This window comes from Pieris brassicae, chromosome 9 (genome assembly GCF_905147105.1).
Source record: "Pieris brassicae chromosome 9, ilPieBrab1.1, whole genome shotgun sequence".
Lineage (NCBI taxonomy): Eukaryota > Metazoa > Arthropoda > Insecta > Lepidoptera > Pieridae > Pieris > Pieris brassicae.
This window is the reverse complement of record NC_059673.1, coordinates 11,918,841-11,937,071: the sequence shown is the minus strand read 5'-3', so window position 1 is coordinate 11,937,071 and position 18,231 is coordinate 11,918,841. Positions and strand designations below refer to the sequence as shown.

Sequence of the window (18,231 nt, the reverse complement as noted above, 5' to 3'; positions counted from 1 at the left end):
ATATATCTAAACAAAGATACTTTGCAGCGCTTAATAATATATAACGTTACGTCTTTCCCCGGATCCCGGCACTTACCAAATCCCTGCAGCCGAACATTGAATGAGCATATAATGTAATGTAATGTAGTGTAGTGTAGTGTAGTGTAGTGTAGTGTAGTGTAGTGTAGTGTAGTGTAGTGTAGTGTAGTGTAGTGTAGTGTAGTGTAGTGTAGTGTAGTGTAGTGTAGTGTAGTGTAGTGTAGTGTAGTGTAGTGTAGTGTAGTGTAGTGTAGTGTAGTGTAGTGTAGTGTAGTGTAGTGTAGTGTAGTGTAGTGTAGTGTAGTGTAGTGTAGTGTAGTGTAGTGTAGTGTAGTGTAGTGTAGTGTAGTGTAGTGTAGTGTAGTGTAGTGTAGTGTAGTGTAGTGTAGTGTAGTGTAGTGTAGTGTAGTGTAGTGTAGTGTAGTGTAGTGTAGTGTAGTGTAGTGTAGTGTAGTGTAGTGTAGTGTAGTGTAGTGTAGTGTAGTGTAGTGTAGTGTAGTGTAGTGTAGTGTAGTGTAGTGTAGTGTAGTGTAGTGTAGTGTAGTGTAGTGTAGTGTAGTGTAGTGTAGTGTAGTGTAGTGTAGTGTAGTGTAGTGTAGTGTAGTGTAGTGTAGTGTAGTGTAGTGTAGTGTAGTGTAGTGTAGTGTAGTGTAGTGTAGTGTAGTGTAGTGTAGTGTAGTGTAGTGTAGTGTAGTGTAGTGTAGTGTAGTGTAGTGTAGTGTAGTGTAGTGTAGTGTAGTGTAGTGTAGTGTAGTGTAGTGTAGTGTAGTGTAGTGTAGTGTAGTGTAGTGTAGTGTAGTGTAGTGTAGTGTAGTGTAGTGTAGTGTAGTGTAGTGTAATAAACAGTTATCACGTAATCCATAATAATCCGTAATAAATGAGCTTGTATGGTCCGCCCCGGAGAACACAAAAATTCTGTTGTGCACTCGAAAATGTCTAGCAGTGATGCTGTTTAAGTCCGAATTATTTATTTATATATTTATTAACACTTCGTTAAGCAGACTACATAAGTTATTAGGCAAAGGACGACCTTATCAATAACAAGCGATTTCTTCCAGGCAACTCTAGTTAGTTATTATAACAACAAATATTTGGCGATAATGTGAAATAGCTTTAGGTACGCTATTATTATTACTTTCGTATTAAACCGATTCAAATACCTGTCAACATAGTTGACCTTTACACGAGTTCATACTAAGACGGTTACAGGTAAAAACTCATTCGATACTTTGTTACTAACGGTGAAGTCCTGAAATTTAAGCAAATCGTATTGGCAAACTGGAGGGCACTCTGCTCACCCAGCTGAGAAAGAGGTCTAGCCTCGAGGCTGAGCCTACTAAACTTACAGGTCTTACCATCGACCAGGCGCTGAAGCTTGCCAAAGACAGGGCAATAGAAATTGTGCGGTGTCACTAATTAGACCTTCGGTAGTGAAGAGCACGCTTTTTATATTTTTAAGATTAAGATTATATATATATAGGATAGTGAAACTGTTGGATAGGAGGATAAGGAACTAGGATAAAACTGGACCAGTGTTTAAGTTTCTGTGAAATTTATAATCTTACGAAATAAGGTGACGTACCTAGAAGCCGAAATAAATAATACTCAAATATACTCTTACTCTATCACAAACAGGATAAACTGTTAACTTCCGTTTTTGAAGTCGGTTAAGCACGCGTATTTGGTGTACTAAATTGCATTAAAAATAGATTTATGAAAAATCATAGTATTAACAAAATCGTAATGAGGAAACTTAAAATCGCCTTTAACTGATAATTAATCAGTTGATTACATTATTTATATATCTCATTGGAACAGCATCATGAAGACTGTGGCAGATGACCTGTCTTCGGCTATCATGAGGCATTTTGTGCGTACACTTGTCGGTACAGACCAACTGGTGTATGAAAACTTCTTCATGAGTTTTATGTTTAGCATTTTATTAATAATATACTAACACTAGTCTGTAAGTTTATACTAACATAATGACGGATTATTTTATCTGAACAATTAAATAATAACTCGTGTTCTTGTCAACGATCGTGGTCTACGAGACTTACAAGTTGGTACAATGATCCAAATATCAAAGCTTTAAAAATTTCATTCTTCGTATCCAAGGTCTTAGCAGTCGTAATTTTGAACAGTCCCCAATATTTTATTATTGACGGGTGTCGTCGTAAAGTTTCTCCATTAATTTCAACATTCATCATCATCACGTTTTACGATGACGTCTTTGATTAAAGAAATTGACCTTTCAGACATTATCTAATCTATTAGCGGACGATTAGATGTATTGTGTTTTACTGACTTGCCTCCATGGGTTGTATGGATATATAAAAAATATACCGGCAAACATCTTGAACAAATGTCCTTGCCTGTGCAGAAGAGATTTTTAGCGCGGCGGCGGGAGTGACGTTTCGATCGCGTGATTTGTGTTTGTGTCCCGTGCTGTGTACGATGCGCAAACCTTCCCCCACTCCCTTGTTTAATGCTCAAGAAGTTTGCCGGTATCGTACATATGTTTTGGCCAAACTAACATTCACGCAAGCCCGCACGCTTCCAAGAACACGGAAGGACACTAAAATATTTTTTTCAACTGATTTTACGAGTTCTGCTTATATAATATTAATAGTTACGTAACAATTTCGAGCAATTTTTGCTGCCCAATAATGGGGGAGTAAAAATCTCATTGTATAATCAAAACATACATCGATTAAAAAATTGGTAAGCATATCTATAAAAACACAATTGGATACGATTAAATTATTTATGAGCTCATGCTGCACTAAAACGTCAATTTATATTTTTCCTTCAACTCTCTCTCATATCAGAGAATTTCTCTGGGATTAAAGTTTTTTTTAATCCCCATTTACTCATTGTTTTGAGTAAAAAATAGTCAAAACAAATGAACAATAACTACAAATAACAATCATACTGCTTTCCTTGCCTCAATTATTATAAATGCTCGACAATATGTCGAGTGACGCAGCTGGGTGACTGCGTATCTCGCAACACATATATAGGTTTAAATACATAGCCTAATAATAAAATAAAACCTTTTTCTCTCTGGGCCTCAGATTTATGTAAGTTTCATGATCATTTGTCTAATTTAATAGAAAAGTTTGTGATCAGCCTCCTGTGCCTGAAACACACCGACAACTATTTGGGTCTAAGGCAAGAAGGTTTCCTCACGAAATTTTCCATTACCGTTTGAGCGAATGTTAAATACGCACATAGACAGAAAGTCCATTGATGTATCGAACCTACGACCTCATGGATAAGAAGCACGCTGCAAGCCCCTAGGCCAGATTAAATCATAAATACAATTAAAAAAACCTTAGAATATTATATGTTTACCGGCCTAAATATATATTTGAAAGATTACTTTGCGTCTCAAAAGAAAATTCTCATTCAACAGCGTAGTGTCGCGTTTTTTACAAAAGTTTACAGTTCATTTTAGCTTTTATATTGCCAGACGGTTTCTATCAAGATTTCTATGCCCATCTAGAATACATAAGACTTGGAAATTCCATTCAGCGTCTCGTGAGGATAATAAAAAATAAAAACGGTTGGCCACAATGCTCATGAAAAGGATTGTGAATTGTTCGCTGTTTGTATATTTGTATCCAGTATCCAGTAGCGCTACAACTCTTAAATCTAGCGGCTGGTTCGTATTTAAGTTCGTACTTTCAATATATATATAGTATTTCAACAAACATTTAGATATATAGAGTAAGTCATAATCTACTTATAACACAATTTTTTTTATTTATATAAGGCAATTTTTGCCGCGCACCACCACTATGTGGAATTAGCTGCCCACTGAAGTATTTCCGAACCAATTCGACTTAGGGTCCTTCAAGAAACGAGCCTACCAATTCTTAAAAGGCCGACAACGCACTCGTAAGCCCTTGGCATTGAGAGTGTCCACGGGCGGTGGTATCACTTAACATCAGGTGAGACTCCTGCCCTGTTCTATAGTAATAAAAATACCTTAAATCCCTTGTTTACGTGTTTCATAAGTAACCTATGAACTCCCTAATGTAGTGTTGGTTCTGATAATTTCTAAACTACAGATGTTAGAACGCGTCCGTCGTCTTTTTTAATAAGCATTCAATGAATAACCGACTATTAATCCTATTTAATTGAAGTTCGAATGAGTGCATTGTATGTATTCATCGCTAAGATTTATTTATTTAATAAGGAAAGTGTGTGATGTACACATAAAAAATGAAATGAAAAGAAATACAACTTGTAACTGGAGAAATGGCCTAAAATATCTTCGCAGTATTTTTTTAAAATAAATAATCATAAATATATTTTCTGTCAATATATGTTAATGTATTACAGAATATAATCGTGTCTAGCGTACAACTTTTTTACTGTAAACAAATACCACAGATTACCGCATTCACAACTATCACACGTGGTTTATCGTATGGAGACGTTCCAAAAATGGTTCGCAAGAATGTCCGGTTCATTATTCTGCGAATGGATTATATAAACATGTCAACGATTTTCAAGTTTCATTATTTTTGTGCAAAAGGAATTACGATTTTTATTATATGTATGAATGAGTGTGGCTCATCTAAATAATACTTGAAAATTAATAAAGGCGAAGTGTTTACGATAATTTCTTAAACTATTTGGGATTAATCCACCACCGATTTGACGCGGGTCACATCTAAATATATAAACAAACATTATTGAATAAAAAATATTTCTTATTGAAAAAATTAAATAAATATAATCTGTCTCTTATGATCTTAAAAACAAAGAAAGAGACGAATGATTATTTTAATAACAGAAATATGATCAGTTTGCCATAAAGTTTTTACCGTAAATAATAAGACTATCGTTATTTAAGACAGACCATTCCTACCTTATGCAATAACATTGAAGTTTTTAACTATTTTAAATGTTTAAAGTATCAATAGTTTCTTTAACACACCATGATAAATACTAAATGGTTCTACGTTTTTAATAATCCGGTTATTATTTATTATTCCAAGAAAGTCTAAATAATAAAATAACAGGAAGGAAGGAATCAAAAAAAAAAATTAAAGAACTACAAAAGGTGTCTGCTACACCTACAATAAAATTACAACTGTATATTAAAAACATCTTCAATTATCTTAATTTTGTTGTATTAAGGTCACCCGATAAAAATAATGAGCTAAATTTGTAATATTTTGGCTCAAACTTTCCTTAAAAACTGCTGAACTCATTATTTTAGTTCAAAAATATTCGATGTGAACAAACGTACCAAAGCGAGTATGATTTAGAATTGGATTAGCCTACTGTATTCGGGTTCATGTAGGCGTCTAAATTGTTATTTAGATGACATTCATTATCCAAATACATAAGTAATTATATTTATCACAAGTTTTTCTATTATTTTATTCAATTAAACGTAAATGCATTTACAAAAGCTTATGAATGAACTGTTATCAAATTCACACAGAAACATGATAGCTTTTTGTTCGGAATTCGAGGAAGTTGAGGTATCTGGCCCAATAAGTAACTTGTTCCCCAACAATCGATTACGCCTGTAATTGTATTGATTCAAGTTTTTAAACAAGGTGCGCTTGAGTCGTTGCATTCTTCCAAGAGGGCCGGGAGAGGGAATAAACTGCATTCTTACTTACCGTTTCGGGACGTGCACGGAAGTCAACTAGCACATATCCGTTTGTCACCTCGTCAAACTGTTTTTAAACACACACGTTAATTAATCTTTTGTTTAACATTAGTTCACAGTGGCACGGACACCAAATAACACACCCGAATAACTAGCGTATAACAAGCAAACTGGATTCGGTCGGACCGACCGTCCGGCTCGACCGTATGTACTTTGTCTCTCTTGCACCCAGAGCAGACGTATTGCTATCTCAATTTAGGAAAGGAAGGCGCCAATGCAGGCGCGGGCGCCGAGTTCTTCCTTCGGGATTCTTGAACAAAACAAAAGCTCTTTTGAACAAGTTGTCGGTAATGGGTCTTCGTGGCCTCAGGTGTAGAGTAATGAACTTCTAGGACTCGAAGTTTTTTTGCATTATTATAAATGTCTCGCAATACAAAAGTAAAAAACAAGGGATTAGGAGTATGATGGCGAATGCGTACAAATAAGTTCAATACTTTAATCATATATAAAACATATTTATCATATGTAAAACAAGGTTGGTTTTTCTAATTATTTACAGGCAAGTTTAATTATATGATTATAGTAAAACCCTTCGGTTTTGCTTTTGGTAAAAAACGTTTAATGGTCACGGCCCACAGGGGTTATGAGATTGTTAAGGGAAAATTTAATAATTATTTGTAATTAGAATTTCGGGTTTTCATTATCTTTTGAAAATTTACTTACCGTGTTTCTATAACAATTACTTCGTTCGTTAGCTTCTTAAATGAACAATTTAATTTATTAACATTAAAAATTATCTACATTACATAGAAGGCATCTAGAGAGGCTAAGGTGGGGCATGTCATAAAAAAGAGAAACACTGGTAAAGCCTGCATTCGGATTTAATATAACCCACCTGAGAAAATAATCTAAACTTAATATTGCACTTGTAAATTGGCATTCATTATCCTCAACTTTCATAATGCAATCACAAAGAACAAACGATATTAAATTATAAGCAGAGTGCCGGGAAATGAGCTCTACTTAAACAAGGCGAACGAAAAATTTCTTCATTGTCGTGAACCAACGGCGAAATAACAAGAAAATATCTTGCTGCATCCTTTTAAATACTCGGTGTAATTATGCAATGTTGAGCTGAACAAATTCTTTGCGCGTTCGGGGAAAAAACGAAAAGCCTTTAGCAGAAACATTTTTTAAAATTCGAACAATGATGCAGAACGTTGTGAAAAGAGATTTTTAATATCAAAGAAATCAGCGAATACCTTTCGAATTCAACAGGAAAAAGTAAAGTTTAGATTAATATACTAATTACTTTATAGCCCTATAATGTACACTAGCTTCAATTGTTATAGTAAAGCCGCACAAGCCGTAAGAATTCCAGATTTCCAGCGGACCAACTTCATGACTTGACCTTGCACTCATTCACTTTAATATCTAGTAATTTTCTTTTGTTTCTTTCCAAGGAGTTACGACCTTCATGTATTTAAAAAAGCGTTTCCTTGATTAGGACGGCCAAGCGTCAACTGAATGGGGGATATGGGCTAAATGGGTAAAAATTCCTGGATAATTGTTAGCTTAGCACTTTTGCATACGACTCACACCCTTGGCTTATGCTATCTCAAGACACCAATATATTTTTTTCGTACACGTACAGTTCAAAAACTAAATAACATATTATCGGCAAATCTAAGTGAAATTAATTGATTTTATTGAAACTACGCATTGACAATTTTAATCGCGTATTAGCCTATTAAAATAAAGCCTTTTTTTCGCCGAGAATTAATCTCAACATTATTAACACGAAATTATAGTTGTGTCGTAAAATACATTTTTTTTCATCCGTTAGTACTACTCTTTACTGAAGACTAGTTATTAATTAAAAGATTATTAAATATACAAAGGCGGCAAACAAAACCGAAAGAGTGAGTCTCGCGAGGAATTGCGCTCCGGCTCGCCCATGAAGATTGTAAATAAAAATATTACCGATGTAGCCGGGGCGTATTTTGCGACCCGTAACACGTCATTCATGAACTAGTGTATTGGAATGAATGAAATGTATCTTGTTTTTTATGCTTAACTAAAAATAATTATTACAATAGTCTTGTACTAAGGGACAGCTGCATTGAACATTTATTCAATTTAATGTATAGTAAATTATCAATTAATTATTGAACTGCTTACATTATACCAATATTTCCGAATAAGATTCAAATATATTTCTTCCGTTGTTATTAATTACGACAATTGTTTTTTTTTCCTTTATTTTTTTTCTAAAAAGAAAAGAGTTTCTAAAAAGCAAGCGAAAACATATTAACTAATAAGATATATTAATAAATAAAAATAAAGCCCTCTTTGCCCTCTGCTCCTCTGACGGCGTCCTTGGTTTTATTTTCAAATCGATAATAACGTGTTTTTATAAATAAAATAAGACACATGAAGATAAGAAGCGTCACTAAAGCTTTTGATGACCTAAACTATGTTCTAAAGCTTAAATAGAGATGGGCAGGGCATGTAGCAAGACTGTCTAGAGGCCCTATTGGGAAATGAAACAGAGGAAGACCGCTCATGAGATGGGCGGATGACATTACTAGAACGGATGACTCGAGCTGGTTGCAACTCACCTAAGTTCGAGATACCTGGAGATCCTTAGAGGAGGCTTTCACCTGAGGAAAGGTTCTTAAAGGAATATATACATATATATGTTATAATACATATATAATAATGGTTAAGTTTACTTTGGTCTTTTGCAAGAAATAAAAAAACTTTTTTATTTATTATATTCTCGTACTTAAACTGAAATTTTGTAATCTACACAAATAGGTAAATTAACCTACTATGTTGTTGTCTCACTCTTTTATAATAAATAAAAATAAAAGGTAATTAAGCCTCACTTATTCCTTGACAATTTACAAAATATATACACTTAAAATAGATTTTTTTTTCAAGGACCTCTTATTGACTATATGCATCGTCCAATTGACTCCATCTCACTCTGTTTTGGGCATTTTTCTCTCAATCCTCTCCTCCACCAACTTCCTTAAGTTCGTCAGCCCACCTTGCAAGAGGGCGACCTCGTGTTCTTTTTCCAAGGGTCTTGGAAAAGGCCAGGTCACTCTTTTATAATTGAGTCAATATGATGTGAAAAACAAGTTCCCATGCCTCATAAGAAACAATTTCCTTAGTATTAGCGAATCACGTGGAAAAGAATAAAAACCCCCATCATTAAACGACATATCTTTTTTAATAAATTCATAGTGTCCATTAACTCTTGGCTATTATTTATTGATACGTTTCCTCTGTGTTTTTACTACTGTGATCGACGATTGACAAGTACTGTCAATTTGAAAATTAATGTAATGAATTACGCTTTTATTATGATATAATACAAAGTAACTTTAAACTATTTGCGTAGTTCAGTTGTTCACTTTATTTACACTGTTGTATTTTATTAAAAAACCTTATTTATAAATCATAAAAAAGGAATTAAAAACATAACCTTACATAGCTTTTCTGTTCATCAGGACGTCAAACGAATTAACAGATTATATAATAATGATAGGTAATTTATTATTTACAATTTAATTTGTAACTCTCTATTGATTTGTATACAATATATTTATATGTGACCAGCATTATTTACTATACACAATTACCAATTCACTACCGAACTAATCTTTATATAAACACATATAAGGAACACGTTACCATACCTAGTAATCAACCTAAAGTCCTTGAAATCTCATAATTTTGGGCCAGTCGCTTGCCCCAAAAAAATAGTTTTATTAATATTTATGATTTATTTAAATAAATCACTTTTGTAGGCAACTGTACCATCCTGGGAACGTTGGGAACGGAAGGACATACTGCGATTCCAGACATTGGCTCAATCATTTACCATTAATTAATTATTTAAAGACTATCAGTAGGATCTCTTGCAGACAAGTTCTCTGTGAAATAAATTATTTCATTTCCCATTAAACTACGTACTAAAATTATAAAGGTTAATACTATTAATTAAATATGGCATTTTTTTTAAATAATAAACAATAATATTCATCATAGACATTATCGTAATTTTTAAACGCACGCATAAGAACTTTGACTTATGCGCAGGTTTAAAGACAAGACGTTTGTTAGTTTTAGTACAGCACTCATTAGACGGATAAAAGCACAGGGTAGAGATGTGGGACCACTCTGCATCTTCTACCGCACGAACCATGGAGAGAGTTCAGAGTTGTTCAGCAGCATCAGAGTTGCATCATCGAACGTCAAGGCAGGATACAAAGTAACATCCTTGACGTCCGCCGTTCAACAACTGAGCGTTTCTTAAGGCAATGTCTGCCACGCAACCACTATATGGAATCAGCTGCCCACTGAAGTATATCCGAACCAATTCGACTTTCAAGAAAAGAGATAAATTTTTAAAAGGCCGGCAGCGCGCTTGCGAGCTTTCTGGCAGTACTTAACATCAGGTGGGCCTCCTGCCCGTTTGCAATCCTGGGGATCTTCTTGGCGCAAAATTTCTTAGGAGTTATTTTTAAATTAAAATAAGCAAAAATGTGTATAAGCCAAGCCTAGACTCACCTCAAATATTTACGGGAGTCCTAGTAAGGGTTTTACGTCTATTAAATATTTTTAATGTATACAGAGCCTGATGGCAACAAGCCCAAATTTGACTATCATAATATTTAAGTGTATTTCAAATGTTTGTTGTGAAATGATAAACCTATTCTTAGGTAAACTTAGGAGAAAGATGACTTAGTCAACAAATATTTTAAGTGTGTTTACCTTATTTTATAAAGGTCGTCTACTAAATGTGAATAAATATTAGGTCTTGTTTATAGAGGCGTATTAAGTTAATACTGTCAGTGGTAAAACCTGACATTGTTAGACATAGACATAACATTTATTACTAACGAAACACACAAAATAATAATAAGCAAAAAAATTATGGAGAAAAAAAGTAATAAGTTTTCATTTTAAGTGTGTAATGTGTGTGTGTGTTGTGGTTGTAACTGGCCCTGGCTCAGCATTATGCTGTGGAGCAGACGTTTTCCACAGCGCTGGTCATCCTGCATAGGCTATAGTTAGTTTGCGCCTCAGACAGATAAATGATGTAATACTAATAATAGAAGAAACAATAATAATAGTAAAAATTAACAGTGTTAGTAAAGAAGTCTTTGAAGATTTGTGTGTAAAAGTATGTAGTAAATAGAAAATATGAATAATTGTTACTAAAACTACTATAGGAAATAGATAAATAAATATTTTTGCTTTGATTGTTCTTGTTACTGGATATAAAGATTATTTTGCCATACAACATATTTTTGTTATAAAATTATCTTATACTTTACGTTAAAGAAACCGCTAACTTTTTAATGCAGTAGTAAAATTAGGATCGCTTTAATTGCAAGTTAGCCGATAGTATTCGCTTTACCGGGAATGAAACCAAACCTCTATATTAGAAGCAAAAGACAGTCATTAAAAGGTTGTTCAGGTCATCAGAAATCATAAATCAAATTGCGTTCGGAGTAAGCGTGTATGTACTATTTGTTCGGAGTAACGATGCCTTGAGGCTCGAAGTCTAACACAGAATGCTCCGAAGGCCTCAGTGGCTAAGCTTGAAGAAGTATTTATGGTTGGAATATTTTTTTAGCGCGTTACATTGTTTGGCGTCATAGCTGTGATTTGTAGCCAAAGATTGTAGGTGTCGCGCGATATTATCTCTTCTTTCTCTATGTGCGTGTCTTTAATTTTATGGACGCACCTTTAAGACGAATCTGCCTGCTGCGAGTGACGTTATCTTTAAATAAACGAAACATTTTACTTTGAAATTTAATCAGAAGCGCAGTGTGTAATCAGCTCAAATTGTTTAATTATTTCGACTTCGGAAGCCATCTTTACATAAAAGTTAGCTACTTTGAGGTTGTGTACTAATTGGTTGGCTGATATAAGAAAATTTAAAATTTTGATAAAAATAAGCATTATTATTCCAAAACGAAACAAATATTGTCTATAAAAATCTATAGATAGTATATTTACCTATTTACGTTTTTTTTTTGTTTCGATTACAAAAACGGAACGCTTTTTATTTTAATTCTATTGAATATAAAACATTTACAATATTATTCCAATCTATTATTATTACAATGGAAACGTTGGAGCGACGTTATCATTAAAATTGTGAATTATGTGTCACTGTTGTTCTTACTTTTTTTTAATACAGTAGCGGTTCCGACGGACGTTGTCCTGAACACGTATATACATACAAAAATAATCTTAAGATGTAAATTGTAAATCATTCCCGACTCCACTTGAACACACAAAAAATTTCATTAAAATCTGTCATACCGTTTAGGTTACAGAAGATTTATATATATATATATATATATATTATATACCAGCTGTTTATTTGCTGTATAGATAAATAACCTAGTCACCGACTGCAACACCACCTGCCGGGCTGATTTGTCTAAACCATGCTGGCGCCCTGGACCACCTAAACACATACAAAAAAGTGCGTGCGTACCAAGTACATATGTCAGAAGTGAAACTTCTTTGTAAATTAATTATTACTAAGGTGAAGCCCCAATAGATGATCATGTACCAGTATACGATCACTCCACGTATTTGTATATCTATATTCACACTGTGTGTAAACAGTATACGTGCTAATGATAATCAAAATAAATAAAAAATCTGCGTTTACTGCACAAGACGTTATGCGACAGAATTGCTATCTAGTTCTAATAGTAACTACTAAACGAATACATCTACCAATAGCGTGTATTTTTTCTCGATCTCCCTTTCTCACTCTCTCTCAATCGGTCTCATCGTTCTCTCCCTTTTCTGCAACAAAGACGCTGCACATCTTTGTGACGTTTCATCCGTAAAAAAAATAACCTCATGCGCCTAAAGTTTCACTCCAAAAAATCATTCAAATCGGACACACATTTAAGGGGTCAGTAACATACACACGTACACTAGAATTATATATAAAGATGTACCTACTTGCTTTTTATCATTTATTTCGTCATTGTTTTTGAAATAAATATATAAATGAATAATTTTAAAAATTCATCACATACATCATTCTAATATATGAAGCAAAATAAAACTATAATAAATTTCCAATAATTTATTATCATTTGCGACTGGGTACAGAATAAATCTCACTTACATTATACTGACAGTTTCATGGATAACGACATCGACTCTAATTGGTACTCCACTCCGTAGACTTATAGCGTCATTTCTAACCAAAAACACCAAACAAAATCGCTATTGTAAGCACGTATTGGGAGAACATTAAGGGTCCACACTCATAAATAGACAGTACATATCACATTTTCACATAAATTACAATTACATAGCGAATTCATTGGGGCCATTTTTTCTTAGCTTACGACGCCGCTGTAAAAATTGGACGTAAATAAATTCAACAAAGGAAATTCTGTTTTAACGAAATTTCAATAAAAAATAACATGAAAAATGCGGCATTGAGATAAAAAGTAACATTCGTTTTTCACATCCAAATAAAGGAACATTAAATGAACCAAAATATATTCAACAATCAACACCGCCAAATCTGAAACATAATTGTGCTTTACGCGGTATAAAAACGAACGCCCTAAAAAATTATAAAATTAAATTAACTAAATAAATTAAGTTATCGTCATTATAACTCGGAATGTTCATTATCTAACTGCGGTAATTCAGTAGCCTCTTCCTCGACTGCTACTTTTTCCGGTTCTTCCGACTTTTCAGGTTCCTCGACCGGTTTTTCTTGATCCTCCGTTTTTTCCGATTCAGTTGGGGTTTCCGTTTTGTTCTCCATCTTCTTCGGTTTCTTGGGGCGCCAAATCTTCAGTTTGTTGAGCAGATACTTGACTTCCCGGTCCAAGTTTGTTATTTTTTCCCTAATACTTTCGACTGTCAGTTTCACATCTTCGTTCTTTTTGAGCGCGTTTTGTTCTGCAACGGATTTGTCCAGCCAACTTTTAGTTTCATCAATTTTCTTTTCCAAAAGCGATATCTCTACATCAGTAAACACATCTCTTTCAGGGCTAGCTTCTTTAGTGTAATTCTTGGCCGATTTAAGGAATTCCCGAGAATTGTTTAGAACACTTTTGATTGCGGCAATCGCATCGGGTCTCTCCCTATGTTCCCAATGTTTGTAGAACATCTGGTTTGTCTTTTCTTTGACTGCGTTTAATTTCTCTTCAAACATAGCAGTCTCAGCCTCATACCCATCATCATAGAGCCAATCGGAAACTTCACTACAAAGTTTCTTGATTACCTCAATCTCTTCTAGAGTAACACATTCTGCATACTCCTCCATGTCTACTTTCATTTGGACGTCAACGACGAACGCCTCCAAGTTGTTAAGTGCTGTTTCTCTTTCGATTCGTTTTCTGTCGATTTCGTTGAGTTTGTTTATCTTAGTTTTTGAGGTTTTGAATTGATCTGGAGACAATGGTTGTAAGTTTAGTATCTGTTCATTAGCATTGACGGGTTCTTTTAGAACAACAATTTTGGGTTTCGGTTTGCTTTCCGGTTCCGTTGCGTTTTGTTTTTCAGTTGTGGTTTCATTAACTTTGGCTGTATCATTCTTCTCGGCTTCTTGGGGTTGTTCTTCAGATTTTTCTTCAAGTTTTTCTGGCAATTCGGAGTCCGAGCCGAATAGTTTGCTAATAGTACTTCCGATTTTAGATAACGTACTATCCGCATCTTCGTCGTCAGTGACAGTCTTTTCTGCGACGAATTCTACGTTAACTAGATTAAGAATTCCAGAATCATCCATATTGAAATGTGCTTTGATGCCTTTGTTTTCTACGTTGTCTCCCGCATTTTTGTTAAGAGCATCATTGACACCAGTGAGAACAACTTGTGTTAGGTTTAATGTACCAATGTTTTCCAGTTCATTGGATGGGATGTGATCTAATTCAGCATAGTTGACGTTAAAACTGAAATCGTCTGTGTGTTTGTTAAAGGTAATTACTTTCTTTTGGGGGTAGGGGTTCATCGGGCCGAAGAGAATTCTTCTTATCTGTAAAAGTTATTTAGATATTTAAAACACAGTGTTATGTTATAATAAACTCCCAAGACCAATTATTATAAGCAATAAATAAGATGTAAATGCATTGGAAAAAAATAAACAAAAGATAAAAAGAAAGGCCCAGAGAAATTAGAAGTTTAAAAAAATAACAATGAAATGATTGTAGAAGAGTATACTTCATCCACAATCAATCAACTGTAAAAAAAAATCAGTATTTTTACAAACACACAAACAAATAGCACCAAGTACATAAAAATCTTACCACTTCCTGAAATAAAGAAATAACTTGTGAGTATTTTGAACAGTGAAATGTAAAAGTAAAATTAGACATCACAAAGTTTGAGTAACTTTATTTGAAATGTTATATTTTAACTTAAAGAAAATCCACTATAGCCAACAAAACAATAACTCACCAACTTCTCATTTCCATCAACCTGTCTGCTGAATACGACTTGTATGGGCAATAGAACCGCGTCTCTGACGTTGAGGGCTGCCACTTTGTATCCCGTCGCGAGAGAAGCAGCTCTAAATATATAGAGAAATCATTTGAGTTTTATACAGTAAGAATTTCTAAAGGTTTATTAATTATATATAAAAAAACAAAATGTGTAATGAAAGTTACGATAAATTGGATAATAATGTTCACTTAAGGGACTTATTTTAAATTGTATGAATGGAACACCGAAATATACATATATATGTTGTATACAATGCTGGGATTTTATGGTTTATATGATATTATAGTCACCTATAAACAGCCCCAAGAGTAGCTGCTTCATCAGCATTGATGGATTTATGGGGATCAACACCGGCTGCAGTTTTCAAAGCCTCAAGTACTGCGGGTACTCTTGAAGCACCACCGGCCACTATCACTTTCGCTCCAGCACCCGCTCCACCAGCTGATGAGATGGCTCGGTGGATTACGTTCGACACTCGTGCCCAAAGGTCAGAGCATAAGCCTTCTAGATCAGCACGGGTCACCTTTATAATATGAAATGCATACATATAAAATACGTAAAATGTATTAAAATTAAACAATAAATAAATAAAATAACTTCATTTAACAAACTTTCAAAGTATGATAAGCAATAAATATCGTATTATTTAATAACAATATTTATTATTCATATAATTTTGATTGGCTTGGTAACAGAACTAAATGTATAAAGTGTTAACTTTTCTATTTACATAAAAGAGGAGTGAAGATCCTGTAAGGCTATATTTTTATACCAAATATAAACTTTATGACAATTACAATCACAAAATAATACACAAGAAAAAAATGTATGAGAATAAAGTTAAAAATATTCAAGAAACTTACTTGTAATTTGAAGTCCTTATCATCAAGTAAGCTCTCAATCTGCGCATAATGTTCTGTATTGGCTGATAATACGATCTTGACTCTCTCAGCCTCTCGGAACAATTTCTCCATAGCCCGGGGTGAAGCCCTTACATCACCACCACCGTTTGCTTCCCATGCTTTAATCAAATGCTCTCTTAAACGTAAAGTCATTTCTAAGCCACCCAAGGTTCTGAAAAGCAACAAAACTTATTTAAAACCAGCTCATAAGATCCAAAACCTACTATTTCAAAAACATGGAATGGCCTAAGAAAAACATTGTGGTTTACACAACAAAAATGACATTCATTAATACTTGATTTTCGAGTTTAAGTGAATTTGTATTTAATAAATACCTATCAAATCCAACACCAATCACTTGCAGTTGAGGTACTGTCTCAACATAACCCTTTTCTTTTGTCTTCACCGTTTTGTATTCAACTAATGCTGCCTTTGTGGATGCCGATCCCATGTCAAAGAAAAGTGTGTGCCATGCAGTTTCATTGATTTCCTAAAAAAAATGTTCTTAATGATAAAAATATCTTCTCATTTCCTATATATGTAATTATATTAACCTCCTATTTTCTTTTTTATAAATTTAGATAATTTCTTATCATAGTGTAACCAGAATATGTTATGGCATAAACTCCTTTTATAAAAAAAGAAATGTTCTACATAGAATTCAGTTTCTACAGTCAAATAGTTTCATTTAATTGATATTCTAGTAACAGACAAATATTTCAAGCCAGTAAACTTCTCAAGAAAATAAAAATTAATCTAAAACTAAAATAGGTAGTCACAGTTTGACTACAATAATCTAAAGCAATTCTTACCTTCCTCCGGAAAATGCCATAGTTGATAGCAATTGCTGTATAATCATTGATTAGTTGAAGTACATTCAAGCCTGCCAAAGAAGCAGCTTCCTTCATAGCCCTACGCTCAGCTTGGTTGAAGTAGCCGGGGATGGTAAGGACACACTCACTGATTGGTTGACCTATAGTAACACAGATTTAGTAAGCATTTTAAATCACACTATATTGTCACTTTCAACTAAAAATTTTAAGTTATTGGTATAGAAAGAATACATTGGACTACTTACCATGGCTTATTTCAGCAAATTCTTTGGAATTAGCAAGTAGTTGAGCTACCAACTCTTCTGGGGTAAACCTTGTATTATCATCATGAACAAATTCTGGTGTTCCTCTTTCTGATTTTACAATTTCATAATATGGGAATCTTTCTCTAAAACATGAGAAAGATAGAATGTAACATAATTAGAAAAGTCATAAACAATTAAGCTAAATTTTAAAGGTTTAAAAATTGCTACGGAATAGTTTTGAATACGTCAAAGTAACGGCACTTTCTTACCTGTAGGCTTGTACTAATGGGTGATCATATGGCTTGCCCAAAAGATCTAGAAGATATTTATACGAATTTTTGGGAAATTTAACTCCAACTGTCACAGCATCTTCGCCGAATGTCCTAACTTCATCCCTAAATGCAACAACAGCTGGTGTTTTTCGTTTGGATTCCTTATTTAGCACTATTTCCATAGGAACTCCCGGCGAAACGATTCCCGTTTTTATCCATTCCGAACCATAATCAATGGATATCACTGCAGCAGCATCGGTTTCTTGACTTAATAATAAAGATAGCAGTATCGGAAACACTACACCATACATTTTCTGTAAAAAAACGATAAAGAACGTAAATTTACTGGAAACACATCTCCGAATTTTCTTTAAAGCTGTCACTGCGCGCTTGTTTAATAAAGTTCTATTAACTTACGAAAGTTATGGCCATCTTCATTCAGTAAATACCATTAGTTAACTTAATTTAAATTTATTTTCCTTGATCAATAAGCTTCTTAAAAGAAAATGTAGTACATTATTATTTCTATGCGAGCCAGCTACTTTAGTCCACGTCAATTTTAACGTGTTTTCTTCTTTTTGGCTAGTGTAAAAGATTGCCAGAGGAAAATATAAATGAAATCTGTCATGTTGCTTTGACAGACTATGGCAACTTTGACAAACTAACATTTGCTCACAGAAATAATATTTATTTTTAAATTTGCATAAAAGATCTAAACATTCTACACAACCATATCTTTTTTTAGAAAAAAAACAATTATGTCACGGTGACATTACAACGGACCATAAACAAATATTGCCAAAAAAA

At 33.8% G+C, this 18,231-nt stretch overlaps 2 protein-coding genes across 4 annotated transcripts in view; both read right to left on the bottom strand.

Moving 5' to 3' along the window:
- Positions 1 to 5,806, bottom strand: part of LOC123713998 (interference hedgehog-like) — a 95,933-nt gene extending 90,127 nt beyond the window's left edge. For both annotated transcript variants that reach the window (XM_045667972.1, XM_045667973.1), the window contains exon 1: positions 5,667 to 5,806. The gene's annotated coding sequence lies outside the window, so the exon portion shown is untranslated. The remainder of the gene's footprint in view (positions 1 to 5,666) is intronic.
- Positions 5,807 to 12,779: 6,973 nt separating this feature from the next.
- Positions 12,780 to 18,002, bottom strand: LOC123714110 (hypoxia up-regulated protein 1). 2 transcript variants are annotated; one of them, XM_045668246.1, is made up of 10 exons: positions 17,842 to 18,002; positions 17,422 to 17,738; positions 17,153 to 17,295; positions 16,887 to 17,047; positions 16,410 to 16,564; positions 16,036 to 16,246; positions 15,463 to 15,695; positions 15,128 to 15,239; positions 14,977 to 14,982; positions 12,780 to 14,705 (listed from the first exon to the last, which is right to left on the bottom strand). In XM_045668246.1, the coding sequence occupies exons 1-10, from the start codon at positions 17,860 to 17,862 to the stop codon at positions 13,335 to 13,337; spliced, it is 2,730 nt and encodes a 909-aa protein (XP_045524202.1). In that variant the 5' UTR covers positions 17,863 to 18,002; the 3' UTR covers positions 12,780 to 13,334. The 2 variants fall into 2 exon arrangements, with proteins under 2 accessions (XP_045524202.1, XP_045524203.1); XM_045668247.1 differs by lacking the exon at positions 14,977 to 14,982.
- Positions 18,003 to 18,231: the final 229 nt, after the last annotated feature.

What these genes read in the sequence shown, in the direction of transcription:
- LOC123714110 (XM_045668246.1), bottom strand. Translation starts at nt 17,862, where the DNA reads ATGAAGATGGCCATAACTTTC. An exon ending in TGAAGATGGCCATAACTTTC is followed by an intron (nt 17,739 to 17,841) that starts GTAAGTTAATAG and finishes GTTTTTTTACAG; the next exon opens with AAAATGTATGGTGTAGTGTT. An exon ending in ATAAGGACTTCAAATTACAA is followed by an intron (nt 15,696 to 16,035) that starts GTAAGTTTCTTG and finishes CATATTATAAAG; the next exon opens with GTGACCCGTGCTGATCTAGA.